This window comes from Sus scrofa, chromosome 4, assembly GCF_054392235.1.
Source record: "Sus scrofa isolate SSC_HxYL_T2T_F1_AM1 chromosome 4, Sscrofa_HxYL_maternal_Yorkshire_Landrace_v2.0, whole genome shotgun sequence".
Taxonomy (NCBI): Eukaryota; Metazoa; Chordata; class Mammalia; order Artiodactyla; family Suidae; genus Sus; species Sus scrofa.
In genome coordinates, this window is record NC_139386.1 from 95,503,936 (window position 1) to 95,522,570 (window position 18,635).

At 42.5% G+C, this 18,635-nt stretch overlaps 2 protein-coding genes across 3 annotated transcripts in view; one reads left to right on the plus strand and one right to left on the minus strand.

Moving 5' to 3' along the window:
- Positions 1-18,635, plus strand: part of LOC100520241 (olfactory receptor 10J1) — a 323,932-nt gene that overhangs the window by 62,937 nt on the left and 242,360 nt on the right. The gene's annotated exons all lie outside the window — the stretch shown is intronic.
- Positions 2,766-4,035, minus strand: APCS (amyloid P component, serum). Its single transcript, NM_213887.1, is given in 2 exon segments — positions 2,766-3,795; positions 3,903-4,035. Coding segments are annotated over 2 exon segments (675 nt in total). The 5' UTR covers positions 3,967-4,035; the 3' UTR covers positions 2,766-3,184.

The window sequence follows — 18,635 nt, forward strand, 5'->3', positions numbered from 1 at the left end:
TAGACAAAATAGGTGTAAGGAGCCAGAAATGGAGGAGTTGACTTCTTAAGAAGCTGATGATTGTGTGAACTATTTGAATAAACAAGAGAATGATGACTTGTCTTTGGGACAGACGCCTTCTCATACCCAAAGAAATCCACCCACCTTCTTGAGTCTGGAAACCGCCTGTGCTCTTTTCTGATTTTAGAGCATAGCAGGCAATCATGCTTTACAAGAGATCACTGCAGTGCCAAGAAAACTGATTGTTATTTTTTTTGCCAGAAGAAATAACAGAATCTTGGTCTTTTTCAAAGCTCAGCCTTATTAAGTTCTAGGTCAGCCTTATTAGATTATTAGGTCACTTACAGTTCACTGCACTCTGGCTGAAGCACAACGTGACATGTTCGCCCTGGGCACCTCTGTCCTTTGAGGAGCTGCCCCTTTAAAGCCTGATTTGGAAGGACTCTCCCAGGAAAATTCCTGTTGTTTAGCTCTTGTCTCCTGGGCTAATTTGCCAGGAGACTTACTATGTATCCCATGGGTCTGTGTGGAGTCAGAATCCAGAAATGAGCTGGGAGATCTTATTAGAAATGGATCATGCAAGGAACACTGGGCAAGCTTTGGTCTCACATGGCCTGGTTCTTATTTTTTTTCCTGGGGAAAATTATAGCTCAACTCAGACAAAGATGTGTTGAACTCACGTGGCCCCATCTTTTGTTCTTCTAAACCCATGTAGTATACTGCCCTTGTTTAGTGAAAGCCCACTTGTGTAAGTCAAATGCTCTTCCTCAGTGTCTGAAGGAAAAGCTTAGCCCTTTTCTGCTACTAGTGGGACACATAAACACAGGTTTGATTAGGTAAGGATTAAGTTTGGGTGCAGGGACTGAAAATAGAGCACAACGAATTGCTTTTTATTTGTAGGACTATACCAAGAAGTTAAGGCAGATGATCGGAAATTTTAGGTGTAAATCTCATTCTGCTTACATCTGAGCTGACACTTAGCACCTACTCAAGACGTGTTCTGGTGGTGTAAATGCTATGTGTGTGTCATCACATCTCATCCTCACAAGAACCCCATGGACTGCAATAAGAAGTTGCTGTAGCAGCTAGAGCTCTGGATGAAATGCTTTATGTTAGCCTTTGCCTTCTCACTGCAGACAGAGTTCTGTCAGCCTCTTAGAGACTGTGGGCCTTGGTGTAGGTCATCAGTAACGTTAGATGAGTTTTGCTTTGGATCCTGTGGTTGTATGAGATTTGACACCTGTGCCTTTACCACTGCCCCATCACTTGGTGGCACCTCTCTGCATCTCCCATGTGGAACTCACAGAAGAATGGCCATATCCAGACAAAACTGAATGGAAAATTCTGGAACACAAATGGAATTTAATTTGTAAGTTATTTAGTCATATCAAGGTAGGGATTAAAGGTGACTCAGGTCACATTTCAGTATTCCTTCTGTTCTTTAAATGTCCTTGGATACCCGTTCTTTCTAAATAAGAGGAAGTACCATGAATACCTATACCTAAAAAGTCTTCATGTTGCTTTCTGAAGGTGACTACATGTTGGTGCTTTCTAGTGAAGGTGGGAGAAAATCTCTCTCTCTCTTTTTTTTTTTTTTTTTTTTTGGTCTTTTTAGAACTGCACCCACGGCGTATGGAAGTTCCCAGGCTAGGGGCTGAATTGGAGCTGCAGCTGCTGGCCTACACCACAGCAACGCAGGATCCAAGCCGTGTCTGCAACTTACACCACAGCTCACAGCAATGCTGGATTCTTAACCCACTGAGTGAGGCCAGGGATCAAACCCTCGTCCTCATTTGTACTACTCGAGTTTGTTACTGCTGAGCCACGATGGGAACTCCAGGGGAAAATCTTTCTTTAATCTTTACCCTAACTCAAGTCTAAGTTAAGGTATATCTCAAACTCTAGGAGACCTCATTGATTTAACTTCAAATATCTCCTCAGAGTTTCCAATATAAAACACAGAGAAAGCAGCAAGCCCTCTCATCAGGGAAAAGTCTTTTATAGACATTTCTGGTAAGACTAGCCCTGGGGCCATGTCACTGAATGCTGACCTACTTTATTGTATCTGGTGTCTGCTTCTTTGTCCATCCTTGGTGAGTGGACACATGAATAAAAAGTAATCGCTTGGTTATCATTCTGAAGCTGTCTTTCTGATTTCCCTTGGTTTCATGCTCCATTATCCATGGCAAAGCCTGCCTTATTTCTCATACACTGCCAAATTCTTTGGTGTCCTTGCTTCTCTGAGAAGGGTCTTCATAGCTCTTGAGGATATGCTAGTCAGTATGCTTCATGGTTTTCATAATAATGAAAATAACTAATAATAACATCTGACAGTTATTTTGTAGTGTTATAATTAGGATGCCAGTAGCTATACTAACAGTTGTACCTGAAAGAGGTAAGTGGGCCACCAGGTTATGGGAGGCAGTGTCATGATAGAGCGTAAGTTACATCTTGTATGAAGTGGGGATCCGTGGAAGGATTTCAAACTAGGATTTCATGTGGGCAGTATATTTATGTTAGGACGGTATTATGAATATCAGGCATTGTAATGGTACCACTAGGATTTTTGAGAAAAAGTCATGTTTGCTTTTACCCAAAATGATTCTAGACTCTTAATACAGTTTTAGTGTTTCACTCCTACTGCTTATAGGTTCCTCCCCCCGCCCATTACTCATTATCAGGTTCTCAACTATTGCTTGCTTTATCTCATTATCATCTCCTAGGCATAACCTCAGACCTCATTTTGATTTTGTAGCTAGAAAACTAAATGGAAGGATGTTTATTGCAACTCCACACACAGTTCAATTTTGAATTGTTAATACAGTGAATATTAGTAGCTTGTAAGTGTCGCTTGTGCCCCCTCATTGAGTTCTCTAGCTTTATGATAAATCTTTTTAGTTACTTCAAAGTACCTCATCCCTCTGCCACCATAATTTTCAACCTGATTTTTCTGGATGATGAAATATCAATTTCCAAATAAGTAGCTATAAGAGAAAATGTTTGGGATTATGAGCACTGAACAAGTGCAGGGGGGCATAATACATTTTAAAATCAGGCACACATAGAGACAGGAAATTCAAAGAGTAAGGAACTTCAGATGTAGGATTTAGTATCCGGTTGCCTTGAGCAGAGCTCTTGCATGTTGGTTGTTTTCATGTTCAAGTCCTCTTGTTGATTCCAGACGTCAGCTCCACACCCGGGGCTTGATGACAACATATCCATTCATTTCGTAGTTCAGTGCCTGCCAGTCCAGGATGGTGGGATGGGGGAAGGACAAACCCTGATATACGAGCCGGATCTCATTTGGAGACAACACAGAGCCCCACATGTACAGATCCCCAATCTCTCCCACAAAGGACTGGGTCTTATCAAACCCTCCTCCATAGCTGTCCTGCTCCTGTCCCAGGACAATCCTGGGATAAGCTCCAACAGAGTAACCCTGCCTCAGGCCCTTTTTCACCAGCGGCTCTCCATTGATCCAAAACTCAGCAATGCCTGTGGAAGACTCCCAGCTGGTACAGATGTGCACCGGCCTGGGGAACACCTCCCTAACTTTGAAGGTAACTTTGGTTTTTCCAATGTATAGACTGTACTCTCCAATTCTATGTTTAAAAACCAGGAGCTCATTGTCCTTGCCCTGGAGGTTATAGGAGAAGAGGCTGTAACCACGAGAGAGGTCACTATAGGCTCGAAAACACAAGGTAAAGTTCTGCAGAGGTTTCTCCAGCTTTGTGATCAGTTTCACATGGTCAGTGGCAGACTCTCTAGGGAACACAAACACCTTCCCCGTGAGGTCTGTGGAGAGAGAAGGAAATATGAACCTTCACCATAAATGCAGGGGAAAATAAGTCACATTCAGTCTCTTTTTTTTCTCATCTCACTTTCCTTGACCACCCCCTTACCTCGGTGAGCAAAGGCTTCTGGGAGACTGGCGAGGACAGAGACCCAAAGCAGCAGCCTCTCCATGTTCTTGACCTGGGCTATTACAGCAGCAGCGGGGACCCGGACAAGGGTACAGATAGCACAGTGGTTGTTCACCCAGCTTCCAGAAGTCACATTTTTAGACCTTAGGCTGTTGGGAGTTTATATGCACCTCTGGGTAAGGAGGGGCTGTGGAGAGCACCAGTAATGTGTGAGTGATTTTGCAGGCCTGCCCCCTGATGCTAGCAGTCAGTGGGGCACTGGTGAGGAGGGAAGGGCTAGGAAAAAAAAAAAAAAATCAATGAGAGTTATTTATCACAGATAGGGGCCCCGCCAGAGTTTTGGCTCCTCTGTCTGATGGCCTCATGTCTTCTGTTTGTGGACATTTTGGGATTCTGTTTTCTGCTGAAGACTCCAAAAAGTCTCTTCACCTTTGACTAATTCAGTATTGAGTAACAGATTCATGACATTGCTAAGGGGAGTGACCGAGAGAATTAAAGTATGTACTTGCTGTTTCCGTGAAGCCTAGTATTTTCAGCTACTATTTCTCAGTTCTTTTTCTTCTTTGACTCTCCTGGTGTTTCCTTGTGCCAGACGTATTTTCCTGGTAACCTGCTGGCTGTCCTCGGGGATGTCAGCATCTCCTGGGTTTTCCTCTCTTCTTCTGGAGTCCCTACCATGGAAGGTTCATTGACAGGAGTCTCTGGTGATGACCCCATGAAGCCATTACACCCACGTTTATTCATTAATTTCCAAGCACTACACTAGGTGCTGGGGCTTCAGTGGGACCTCCATACCCTTTGCTCCTCCTTAAAATGGTACACTATTAGCCACCACTCAAACCTGCTCTGACCCTAAGATATCAAACTGAAACTCTCCTTTCTAGCTGCATTATTTTCCTTTTTTCTTATCCCTAAATTCTATAGCGTTTTCACCCTATTGTCCAGCCTCCTGTTTGTTCCCTCTTCTCTCAACTCACGGCAGACCTTTTGATCAGGCTTGTCAATGACATGACATCTGCCAAAGAATTTCCTTTCTCATTCATTGTTCAAAAGTGATCCTTCTAATCCTCAACTCTGGGCAGGCCCCAACTCTAATTTTTTCTAAGCTGAATTCCAGGGGGTAAAACCTTATATGTCTTATTGGACAGTAAGAGCGAATCGGAGTTGGGATTATGCATCCTCTTGCCTCCTAACTGAATGCAGATCCTTCAGTGTGGTAGCCAGTGCCATTCACAATCTGCCTCCATTCTGGGCTTAACTTCTTAAAAACAATTTATTAGAGTGTAGTTGGTTTACAGTGTTTTGCTCTACAGCAAAGTGACCCAGTCATGCATACATATACATTCCCTTTCTTATGTTATCTTTCGTCATGGTGGGCTTAACCTCTTAAACCCTGCTTTCTGGTCAAATGCCTCTAACCGTTGCATCCCATACGTGCCTGATAGTCCTGATTTCCTTACTTCTATTCTTTGCTTTCATTTCATCTTGAATTTTCCATATCCGTCTGTTTCTTAAAATCCTGACCATTCTTCAAAATCAATTTCTAAAGTGATTCACTTCATGAAGGGTTTTCCTGATATATCAATTAGACATTATTTTCACCTCTTTCCAACTCCCTCTGAGGTTAAGACCAAGACCAAAGACTTTGGAGTAGAATTTACTAGTGGTTGAATATTGCGAAGGCCACTCAGCCTCTCTGAAACTTGGCTTCCTTTTCTGAAAAACAAAGATAAAACTATCCACCTCCTAGTGTTCTTGTGAGAATAAATCGGAGTCTGTAATATGCATAAACTGTTTGGAATAATGGGTGGTTATCGTGACTGTCACTTTGGAGTTTTATGAATATCACTATTGCCTCTCTCATAGATATTAGCATATTTTTCTCTCAAAAAAATTATTATACTTGATTTCTAATGTTCTGTCAATTTCTGCTGTACAGAAATTATCTTCTCTCTCTCTCTCTTTTTTTTTTTTAGCGCTGCACCTGTAGCTTATGGAGAATCCCAGGCTAGGTAGGGATTGAATCAGAGCTATAACCAGTGGCCTAAACCACAGCCACAGCAATGCCAGATCCAATCTGTGTCTGCGACCTACACCACAGCTCACGGCAGCACCAGATCCTTAACCCACTGAGCGAGGCCAGGGATTGAACTTGCGTCCTCATGGATACTAGTCAGGTTCGTTATCACTGAGCCACGACAGGAACTCCACAATTATCTTCTCTTGCTTGAAGCTCAACATTAGGTCTTATTCATTTTTAGATCACCCATTTTACTTCATTACTTCTGCACATAAAGGGAGCCCAGTATATACTTGTGGAATCAAGTGATTCCAGCAGGGTGAGGACTTGTGAAAACAGTTCAGAAGCAAATAAAAAGAATCCAGTTGTAATGCAATTGAATAATACAACAGATCTGCTGGAAGCAGGAGCTGGCAGATAACCTTTACTGGAAACCTAGGTACTGTGTTCTTCTTTCCCAGATGCTCATTAACGAGTGCCATAAAGCAAAGAACATAGGGTTCACCATCTGCTTCTAGTTTTCATCATAAATTTATAAAGTATAATCCTGTCAACCCAAGATGGTTTGGAGATCAGTGTGGAAGAAGGTCTTCTCTAATGGGAGATGAGGCCCTGGAGCTGGCCCGGGGGATGATGAGTTTATATTCCCGTTAGTGTCAAGTGCCAGGGTTTATAGCTCTGGATGTGAAAATGGGAGGTTCAGTCACTGTCATGAGACAAGCCCGGTAGGACAGTAGGTTTCAGACTAGGGTGGGTAAAAAGGAGGGAAAATGGGGCCTGATTTTGTTCTTTAGTTTCCTTCTCAGGAATACATTTCTCAGGCCTTGGAGGAGAACAGCAGCCCCAGCTTCAGGAGTGGTCAGGTGGAAACTGTGGATTCTTTCTGTTGCAGAAAGGAAGGTTTTGATGTCAGGATACAGGAAAATGAATCCTGGGTCTTCAGAACTGGATGGAGTTCTGAAGGTGAACTGGTCCCCGTGGTTGCTGAGAGGCTCCTGGGTACCTTCCTGCCAGTGATCGTTCAGGTGACAGGAGGTGGTTCCTGTCTGAGTGGCCCTGGAGGGGCTGAGGACAGGGAGGAAAGATGGCAAGTGTTGGGTAGAAGCAGGGCCACCAGTGGGCCTCAAGTAGAGCTGTCCTGGTGACATCAGCTGGCGTGCAGTACAGTTTGCCTTCAGAGAGTATGGGAAAAGAGGGCTTTGGTGGTGCCATGAGGAGGGCATGGTATAAACTCTGATCTGGAAAAAGGCAGAGATGTGAGCTCTAACTGAAAATTACTCAAGGGATTAAACAACCTGAAAGATGCCTTCAGAGTTCCTGTTGTGGCTCAGTGGTTAACAAACCTGACTGTATCCATGAGGACACGGATTTGACCCCTCGACTTGCTCAGTGGATTAAGAATCTGACATTGCCATGAGCTGTGGTGTAGGTAACAGATGCAGCTTGGATCCTGAGTTGTTGTGGCTGTGGCGTAGGCCAGTGGCGGCAGTTCTGATTCTACCCCTAGCCTGGGAGCTTCCGTATGCTGAGGGTTCAGCCCTGAAAAACAAAAAGAAAGGTACCTTCTAAGGCCTTGGGTGTTTATGAAAGACAAAATGTCACAGCAACTCCTGGGAAAGACTGGATAGAAAAAGATGGAAGGAGAAAACATGGGGTTGAAGAAAATAAGATTTTGGTGTTAATAAAGAATTATGTGCCATATGTTCTGTTGGCCATAAGGTAACTTAAGAGCATTTATTCATAATAGAGACAATGGAGACATGAAGAGACCATATATGGTCTCTGATTACCACCCTGATAGATGACTGTATAAAATCAAAGGTATGCAATCTTAGACTGACGGCAGGGTCTTATGGTAAAAGAAAAAGGCAAATCTGAGGTTTGAAAAATAAAGATCTCGGCGTTGCTGTGAGCTGTGGTGTAGATCACAGACACAGCTTGGATCTGACATTGCTGTGACCATGGCTGAGGCTGGTGGCTACAACTCTGATTCGATCCCGACCCTGGGAACCTCCATATGTTGTGGGGCGGCCATAAAAAGACAAAAAAAAAAAATCTATAGACTGTGGAACCAAATTGGATTTTACTGCAAATTTTTGGTCACATATGATTGGAAAAAACATGGTGCTATTAAAATAATTGAGAGGACATTCATGCAGAAGAGGTAGAGGGTAGATGAGATCTTTGGTTCCTAGAATGCCAAACTAGAAATGATAGCACGGGAGTTCCCGTCGTGGCACAGCAGAAACAAATCCGACTAGGAACCTTGAGGTTGCAGGTTTGATCCCTGGCCTTGCTCAGTGGGTTAAGGATCTGGCATTGCCATGAGCTGTGGGTAGGTCACAGACGTCTCTCAGATCTGGCATTGCTGTGGTGTAGGCTGGCAGCTACAGCTCCGATTAGACCCCTAGCCTGGGAATCTCCATATGCCACCAGTGCGGCCCTAAAGACCAAAAAAAAAAAAAAAAAAAACCCAAAAAACAACAAACCAATAGTATGACCTACACGTAGACAAGGCCAGTGGAGAATTTGAAATAAGCACGTGCCATTTGGTATTAGAAATATAGGTTTCAGAGAAATCAACATACACGTGATGATGAAACAAAAACCGATGTCTCTTTCAGTGGAAGAAAGAAGAGAGAAAAGGTCAGGAAACCAAATACTGACATGAGGGAGGATTCCTATTGGGATTGAAAGCAGGGGAAGAGTCAGGGAGAGAGACCGAAAAAAAAAAAAAAAAGATATTTGGCAGAGAAGGATGGTGTTATAGTGTCATGGAAACCAAGTTAGTGTAAGTTTCCAGGAGGCAGTGTCCGGTGGTATTAAATGCGTCAGAGATCTAAGTAGAAGGGATGCTGGATTTAGCAATAAAAACTTCATCGGTGACCTTTGAAAGAGCAATTTGCTTAAAGTGAGCATGGCAGAAGCCAGGTTGCAGGGGGGGAGGATGGAAGGGAGGGAATGGGGAGGCCTTCCCTTCCTTCGGAACCCTTTTCTTAAAGTTCAGTAATTCTGACAAGAAAAGAAAGGAAAAAGGTGCAAGATTTCTATAAGGGGCTCAGGATCCATTGAGTATTTCTCATATAGATTATGGATTGTCTGTTTTTGACAGAGAGGCTATAGTGGCTCTGCTTCCCGCCCCGTAACATTTCACCCTGTGACAGAGAAAAATCAGTGTTCACCTGAGATTATGATTGACCTTTCCACCAAAGTAGCTGTTTCAGACTCTAAATGGCAGGCTCCAGGCTGCTGGCTGACTCTTACCTCCCCTTCCCAATTCTGGCACAGTCACAGTCGGCCTCTCCTTGCCAGATCCTGCTGTTGATACATAGGAGTCCCCCCTTGATCTCAGTTCTTAGTTTTAGGACTCTTTTATTTTTTTATGTTTTGCTTTTTAGGGCTGCACGCATGGCACATGGAAGTTCCCCGGCTGGGGGTCAAATCAGAGTGATAGCTGCTGGCCTACACCACAGCAACACAGGATCTGAGCCAAGTCAGTGACCTACACCACAGCTCATGGCAACACTGGATCCTTAACCCACTGCGCGAGGCCAGGGATTGAGCCTGCATCCTCATGGATACTAGTTGGATTCGTTTCCACTGCGCCACTATGGGAACTCCTCAGGGCTCATTTATAAAGGAAATTCCGTGGTAAATTTGGCATCTTCTACTTTGGGGTTTGGTCCTGTACCTAGACCAGGGCACTGCAATGAAATCTCATTTCTGAATTCAGAATTCGACTGTAACTCCTCTCTAGGATGCCACAATATCTGTTTCTAAGTCTTCATCCTTGTCTGCATCCCTAAATTACAACTCATTTATTTGGAATCACTCATCTTCATCATATTTATAAAATACTTTGATTGCCATAATAGATTTTTCTAGATTAAAAAAAAATTAGTTTTTGTTTTTACTCATTGGTACCCACTGGCCATAGCCACCCCTTTGCGAGAGCAGCATTTGGGAGAGCAACTGTGAAAAGAAAAAATAAAATGGCAGGGACCCAGTGTAACTCTATATTTTGTGTGTTGAAGAGAAAAGTTTCCTTCTCTACGTATAGGACTGTATTTCTCAGTCTATAGTGACAGAGGATAGGCATTGAAGAAACGGGTATAGATTCCTCACCTGTGTGACCAGAAGAGGTCTTAGCCACAGCTGTCTTGTGCACTCTTGTCATCTTGTCCTGCCCTATGCCACATTTCTGCCCAAGATCTAGAGTCTCTGTCAGTACAAGAGAATTTTCCCACGTTCACTCATTCAATTCACATCCCTAAAACTGCGGAATACGGAGAACCTCACAGAAGCTGATGGAATTCGCCTTCTTGGGCGCCTCCAGTTTTGTTAGGGCCATCCTGTGTATCTTAACTTCCACAGGTCTCTCACCACACTGGCCACGTACTGTTTCCTGAGCACACAGGCTAGTTCAGAGACCATATCCTCTGGCATCATTCTGAAGTACCGTTGAGTCTTGTGTTTTGGGACAGGCTTCCTATTCTTTGTTGGCTTGACCCCCACCACATGTTATGGGCTCATGTGAAAATCCTGAGGTGTAGAGTTTGTGAATAAGAGGATGTGTGCCCAGGCTTTTAGCATTGGCCTGGGCGGACCAGTTGTCTAGATGTCACCCATGTCGCATTTATACTTCTGTGATGCTCTGGTGGCCCATTTCTTTTGTGAACTCCTTCCTGCCATGACATGCTCCTGCACTGACCTTGCTCTCCATGAACTAGACAATTTTTTATTTTCCACACAAACATTCAGGCATCTGTGGGCTTGGTTTACATTTCCCACATTAACACCCTCATCACCTCCTCTGTGCTTAGGATTGTTCCATCTTGGGACTTTGTCACCTGTGCCTCCTACCTCATCATGGTCGTTGTGGAGTATGGGTGTGCCTCTATTATCTCAAGCTCAAGGTGGTTCTTTTTTTTTTTTTTTTTTTGGTCTTTTTTTAGGGTCACACCCAAGGCATATGGAAGTTCCCAGGCTAAGGGTCCTATCAGAGCTATAGCCGCCGGCTTACGCCACAGCCACAGCAACATGGGATCTGAGCTGCGTCTGCGACCTGCACCACAGCTCACGGTGACACCAGATCCTTAACCCACTGACTGAGGCCAGGGATCAAACCCGCATCCTCAAGGAGGCTAGTCGGGTTTGCTAACCACTGAGCCACAACGGGAACTCCAAGGTGGTTAATTCTATAGAAGACTCTCTCTCAGGAGCCCACACCACCATTGCTCTGTGGCTAGACCCTGTTGTTTACAGTCTAAGGTACATGGAGTCCAAGGATACCAGGTACAGAGCTGTGGACAGAAGTGTTTCTTAACAAACGGACACATTTCATCAGGAGACCTTTAGTCCTGGCCGATGTTTTTCCTGCTTACAAACATTTCACATCTCACAAGTAAACCAAATAGAAAGCTGTGTTGTGAACTGGTTCAAGCACTTAACCTACTCTTCTACTAATGCTCTAGGAAGAAGGCAGAAGCTAGGCTTTCTGTTCAGAGTGCACATTACTGCAGAAACGGACAACACTCCAGGAGCACTTTGATGTTTCTTATATGGGAGCATTTTGATTGAAAATCCTCCTGGCTCCCACTTCAACCCGGCCATTTGGTACTTAACTTTTGTCAGTGAGTGTGGCAGACCCAGTGACAATGACAGCAGGAACTTCAGTTAAAGGAGCCCAGCGACCACCATGATCTCAGTTATATGGTCCTTAGAAGGCATTTTTAAAAAACTTTGCCTACTATTTGCTGATTGAAAAATAGTTACAGCAGGAGAGGCCCTTCTTTCTATGAATTCATCCCCACCGCCACTTAAGTAGTGTGTATTTAGGTGGAGTGTCCTTTACTTTCATAGGAGAAATCAAAAATATTTTTTTGAAAGTTTTTATTGAAGTATAGTTGATTTACAATATTCCTTCAATGTCTGCTGTACTGCAAAGTGACCCAGTCACACATGCATATACGTTCTTTTTTTTTTTTTTTCCATAGTATCTTCCATCATGTTAACCCAAGAGCTTGGACATAGTTCCCTGTGCTGTTGTGCTGTACAGTAGGACCCTATTGCTTTTCCATTCTAAATGTAATAGTTTGCATCTACTAACCCCAAACTCCCCATCGATCCCACTCCCTCCTCTTCCCCCCTGGCAAACACAAGTGTTCTCTCCATGTGGGTGATCTGTTTGTTTTGCAGATAGGATCATTTGTGTCTTATTTTAGATTCCACATATTAGTGGTGTCCTATGGTATTTATCTTTCTGTTTCTGACTTCATTTAGAATGAGAGTCTCTCGTTGCATTCATGTTGATGCAAATGGCATTGCAGCTCTTGGAGCTGAGCAAAGGGAAAATAGATGAGTGTCTCTTCTCATGGAGTGGTGCCTTCATCTAGAACTATTTTTTAATTTTATTGGAGTAAAGTTGACTTACAATGTGTTAGTTTCAGGTGTACAGCAAAGTAAATCAGTTATTCATACAGATATATCCACTCCTTTTCAGATTCTGTTCCCATATGGGTTATTACACAGTATTGAGTGAATTTCCCTGTGTTATGCAGTAGGTCCTTGTTACCTATCTGTTTTATACGTAGTAGTGTGTATACATCAATCCCAGCCTCCTAATTTATCCCCCCTCCACGTTTCCCTTTTGGTAACCATATGTTTGGTTTCGAGATCTTTGAATCTATGTCTGTTTTGTAGGATCTTTTGAATCATTTTTAAAACTAGATTCCACATATTAATGATCTCATGTGATATTTGTCTTTGACTTACTTCACTTGGTATGATATTTTTTAGGTCCATTCATGTTGCTGCAAATGACATTATTTCATTCTTTTTTATGGCTGATAAATATTCCACTGTGCATATGTACCACATCCTCTTTATCCATTCCTCTGTCGATGAACATTTAGGTTGCTTCCATGTCTTGGCTATTGTAAATAGTGCTGCAGTGAACACTGGAGTACATGTGTCTTTTCCAATTACTGTTGCCTCCAGATATAGGCCCAGGAGTGGGATTACTGGATCATATGATAGTTCTTTATTTAGTTTTTAGAGGAACCTGCATTCTGTTCTCCATAGTGGTTGTACCAATGTGCATTCCCACCAACAGTGTAGGAGGGTTCCCTTTTCTCCTCACCCTCTCCAGTATTTATTGTTCATAGACTTTTTGATGATGGCTGTTCTGGCTGGCGTGAGGTAATACCTCATTGTAGTTTTGATTTGCATTCCTCTAATAGTTGGTGATGTCAAGCATCATTTCATGTGCTTTTTCACCATTTTAGAACTCCTCTTCTTAAAAATTTATCTTCTTATCCCTCTATAGCCTTTGAGAATTGGTATTAATTCCACAGTGATTATAAGGTAGCTCCTTGGAGATGTGGTGGCTAATTCCAGGCAAGTGACTTTGATGGCTCTTCCTTAAGCGTGAAATGCAATTTCCAATAAATTAAGCCCGGCAATGCCCATTTCCCTTCTGCTGGGTGAGTGGGGACTGAAAGTTTATTTCTGTCCCATGTCTTTTCTCCCTGGAGTTCTCCCTTTGAAGAGCTCTTCTCTGTATATTACCTTTTTTTTTTTTTTTTTTTTGGATGGGTAGTTGTGTGTTTAAGACATTTTTATGGAAGTTCCCATCGTGGCACAGCAGAAATGAATCCAACTAGGAACCATGAGGTTGAGGGTTCGATCCCTGGCCTCGCTCAGTGGGTTAAGGATCCAGTGTTGCCATGAGCTGTGGTGTAGGTCACAGAGGCAGCTCGGATCTGGCATTGCTGTGGCTGTGGTGTAGGCTGGCAGCTATTAGACCCTTACCCTGGGAACCTCTATATGCCGCGGGCGCGGCCCTAAAAAGACCAAAAAAAAAAAAAAAATTCTGTGTATTCCCACTGTTAGAACTAGAAAATACATCAGAAAAGCCTTTTTTAGTAATATCTATTTTTATACAGTCCTATGTTTTAGAAATGAATGATCCATTGTTATTTCAACTCCAAGACCAATCTTCTCATTTTCTGTCTTATACTTTTGTCATATTTTTAACCTCAGAATGAGGGTTGAGGTGCATTTTGGTCACCTGTGATTTTTCTCTCTTTAATAGACCACCGAAGGTTAAGGGTCCCAGGCATAGTGGCTGCCTTCTCCTGGAATCTCTTTTGTCCTATATAGGAGACTGGGAGGATTAATAAATCATGCCAGTGTCTTCGTATCAGCACATGATGTACCATAAGGAGCAGTCCTAAAGCTGAGTCCCAATGAGCTTATAAACTCTGTGTGCAAAATATTGTCAATATTGGCATGTGTGCATTTTTCATCAAATTTTCCAAAGAAGTTTCTGATCTGCCAAAGATAAAAATCTATGGCTCTCAATTAGGGTTTTGTAAAACTTTTGACCAAAATTTATAGCAAGAAGTGTATTTTAAAGCAGCATCAGACTGGAAGATTTGCCATAGCTTATTAATCATAAACCTCTAGTACTAAGAGACAGCAAGTACCGGAGGAGCAGCAGGGTGCACAGACTTCCTGAGCTGGAACCCTTGGGTCTGCCACTTTCCAAAGTGTGACCTTGGCTCAGAGAACTTAACCCTTTGTGCTTCAGCTGTCATATCTGTAAAATGAGGACAATAAGAGTACCCTCTGTATAAGTAGATCAAGTGTTACCTTAGAACAGTATCTGGCACATGCATTTATGCTAAATGCAAAAACAGACACAACTAAACAATATGCTGTTTGGGGACACCATCCTTGCTATGGAAACAGAGCCAGGATAGTGGTCTCTAAGGCAGAGGGTGCTGGATGGGAAAGGGCCATAATGATATCTCCAAAGCACTGGCAGAGGTTTTCTTTTCTTTTTTTTCTTTAAGCTGTGTGGAAGTACATTTTACTTCTTTGATGCATATTTAATAACGCTCTTTAGATGTACTCCGTGTCATACAACCAAAATTATATTAACAAATAAGAATACTTATAATTCCTGTCCTCAAAAAAAAGTGTATTTTATATTACTGTGCTGTGTGCATGCATGCACACACACACATATATAAATACATCTTGATCACAATTATTACAAAACAATTCCAAAGCTTAAGTCAGGAGAATCTCAGAATCCTTGAGAAATGATGAGAAGTTCTGTGTGGCCAAAAATGAGTGACAGGAAAGTACATGATAGAAAATGGATTGATAGGGGCTGTCTTTGTCATCATGACAGCTACTCTGTGCTCCTCCATGCTGTACCCCCGCCCCCCAGGCAGCACTAGTTGCTCCTTTGTGTCTGCTGCCACAGGTGTCTATAAATATTTTAAGTATTTCTGTATTATTATAATGTATTCCATTAAAAATGTGTCTATTTTAATAGAAAACTTGTCATACTTTCATTCAAAATGTAAGTGCTGGGTATTTATAATGTACCAGTCACTGTCCTAAGCCAGATAGATTCTGTTTCCTTAAGGAGTTGAGGACCTCAAGAGACCACTATTTTTCTTTTTTTCTTTTTAGGGCTGCAGCTGTGGCATATGGAAATTTCCCAGGTTATTGTTGAATCGAAGATGCAGTTGCTGGCCTTGCACCACAGCAATGTGGGGTCTGAGCCACATCTGCGACTTATATGCCGCACCACAGCTCAAGGCAACACTGAATCCGTAACGCACTCAGCGAGGTTAGGGATCAAACCTGCATCCTCATGGATATTAGTTGGGTTCTTAACCTGCTGAGTCACAGTGGGAACTCTGAGACCACTATGTTTATTAAAAAAAAAAAAAAAAAGGCAAGTTTCCTTTCATTGTTCTTTGCATTACGGTGCTTTGCAGATATTATGGAGTTTTTTGTTTTTATTTACAAATGAAAGATTTATGACAACCCTGTGTTGAGCAAGAGCCATTTCCCCAATAGGACCATTTTTTTAGAGTACAGTTGATGTACAGTGTTGTGTCAGTTTCTGCTGTACAGCACAGGGATCCAGTCATACATACATACACATTCTTTTTCTCATACTGTCTCCAGCAGGACTATTTATTTATTTTTGCTTTTTAGGGTCACACCTGTGGCATATGGAAGTTCCCAGGAATCAGAGCTGTAGCCGCTGGCCTACCCCACAGCCACAGCAATGCAAGATCCAAGTCGAGTCTGCTACCTACTCGTAACTCATGGCAACACGAGATCCTTAACCCGCTGAGCGGGGCCAGAGGTGGAACCTGCATCCTCATGGATCTTAGTTGGGTTCGTTACTGCTGAGCCATGACGGGAACTCCAAGGACTATTTTTTAAATTATGTACGTTATACATTTTTTTAACATACTGCTATTGCGTACTTAATAGATGGCAGTCTAATGTAAACATAACTTTTACATGCCCTGGAAAACCAAAAAATTTGCATGACACCCTTTCTTGTGATGTCCATTTTATTATGGTCTCAAACTGTGAGGGATCTCTTGAGGTGCGTCTGTTGCAGATGCTGGGATGGGTGACACCTAGGGGAGACCATGGTGGTAGGGGCTGTTGGTGGGGAAAGAGTTTGGTGTCAAAGGAATGAGCACTCATTTCTACTTGGTGTAGTCCAGAAGAGGATGGAGTCAGAATGGAAGGTGAGGGTGTTCAACTAGGTGACTGAATTTGGGGAGGGTGAGAAAGACAGTGGCAAGCAAAGAGAATAGCATGGCTAGCTCAAACTTGAAGAAACTTGAGAAAGGACAGGTGTTTTTACCTCTGTCTCTGCATTCCTGGTATCCAGCATGGGGCCGGACAGATAGGTTCTTAATACAACTTTGCTGGATGAGCTGGTAAGGACGTACAAGGTACAAGGCCTTGTGTTTGTGTTTTTTGGCATCCTGGAGCCAGTGGCAGCATCTGGCCACATTTTCTCTGGCCTTCTTACAGTCTCTCTCTATTTCAAGATGAAAAGGAGAAAAAAAAAATGACATGATGCAAAAGAAAAATTCCATGGGTTCGTTTTCTTTCATCAGATTCCTCTTTGATTAGGCCACGTTCTACTCCCTTTTTTCAACTTATATGAAACTGGTCAGAGGGGAAAACAGCTGCATAAAATCTGGCAAAAAGTCGAGTGAAGTTTTTGTGAATGGGACAAGTGCTTTCTTGGAAGGAAAGAGAGAAGGTGACAGGAGAGACGAGCCTTCTTAAAGGACCAAAAGATGAGCGTAACAGGTGGACTAAGCTTTTATAAAAGCAGATTTAAAAGGTACAAGACCGCAATTCATCCTGCTCCTGCTGATGCTCGAGTGTGTAGGTGGGGTGGGGTGGGGGAGCTGGGAAAGGAAACTACTCTTTGAAGTGCTAGAGTGACAAACACTAGAGTAGGGAATCACATTAGTTAAATAATACTCTTAAAAATACATATTAATTGATGGTAAAACTCTTACAGGCACTTTCTAGGTTGAGATGTGTCATACTTTTGCAAGCATTATTTCTCCCATTTTATTACTACTACTGCTGCTGTAGTCACTACAAGTAGAGCTCACTTATGAGCCAGATACTGTTCTCAGTTGTTTATACATACGTGTTCACTCTTAATCCTCACAGCAACCCTATGAGGTAGGTAGCATGTGAGGCACAGAGTTTGAGTAATGTGTCCTAGAACCCGGTTTGAGTCCTGGGTTTGGCACTCAAGCCCTTGGACTACACAGCTCACACTCATAAAGAGATGAAGAGGCTCACTAAAGTTCATACAGTAAGTGACAGGATGTGGCTTGGGAAAAACCTTGCCTCAGACTCATATGGACCAACTCTAAATTACAAAGCCAGACACACACACACACACACTCTTACACGCCTCACTTATTCAGTCTCACAGGGTAAGGAATAATATGCATATAAGTCAGTTTTCAGATAATTGGGCATATCCTTTCTAGGTCAGAATATATCTCAGTTCAAACATTAATAGACATTTCTCAGAGGTATTATCCTTTTTGCCTTTGTAAACTGTACACACCTCCCAGTTTCCTGGGGTGTTTACTATGTCTTGAGCTGTGATGCATTAATAACCCCAGGATATTGAGATGTTGCCTCTGTGTTAAATTATCCAGATTGTAAGGGGTTTTTGTGATTTTTAAAAAACAACTTTATTGGGATAATTTTCAGTTTATAGAATTTACTCTTTAAGTATACAATGCAGTGGATTTTGGTTTACTTAGGGAGTCACGCTATCATCACCATAATCTAAGTGTATAACATTTTCATTCCCCTGATTAGAAACCTGGTACCCAGCCCTAGGCAACCACTATTCTGTGGATTTGCCTCTATGGAATTGCCACCTCTGGACATTTCATATAAGTGGAATCACCCAATACCATTGTCTTTTGTGTGGCTTCTTCCACTTTGCATGAGGTTTTCAAGGTTCATCTGAACAATGTTGTAGCTGGTATCACTACTTCATTCCTTTTTATGGCTAAATAATATTCTGTTGTGTGGATATAATGATTGATGATTAATTTTTAAATTTTTTATAATGACTATTTTTTTATAATTGTGTTTTTTTGTTTTTCTGTTTTTTTTTGTTTTTTTTTTTTTTTTTGTCTTTTTCCCTTTGCTAGGGCTGCTCCTGCGGCATATAGAGGTTCCCAGGCTAGGGGTCTAATTGGAGCTGTAGCCACCAGCCTACAACCAGAGCCATAGCAACGCGGGTTCCGAGCTGTGTCTGCGATCTACACCACAGCTCATGGCAACGCTGGATCCTTAACCCACTAAGC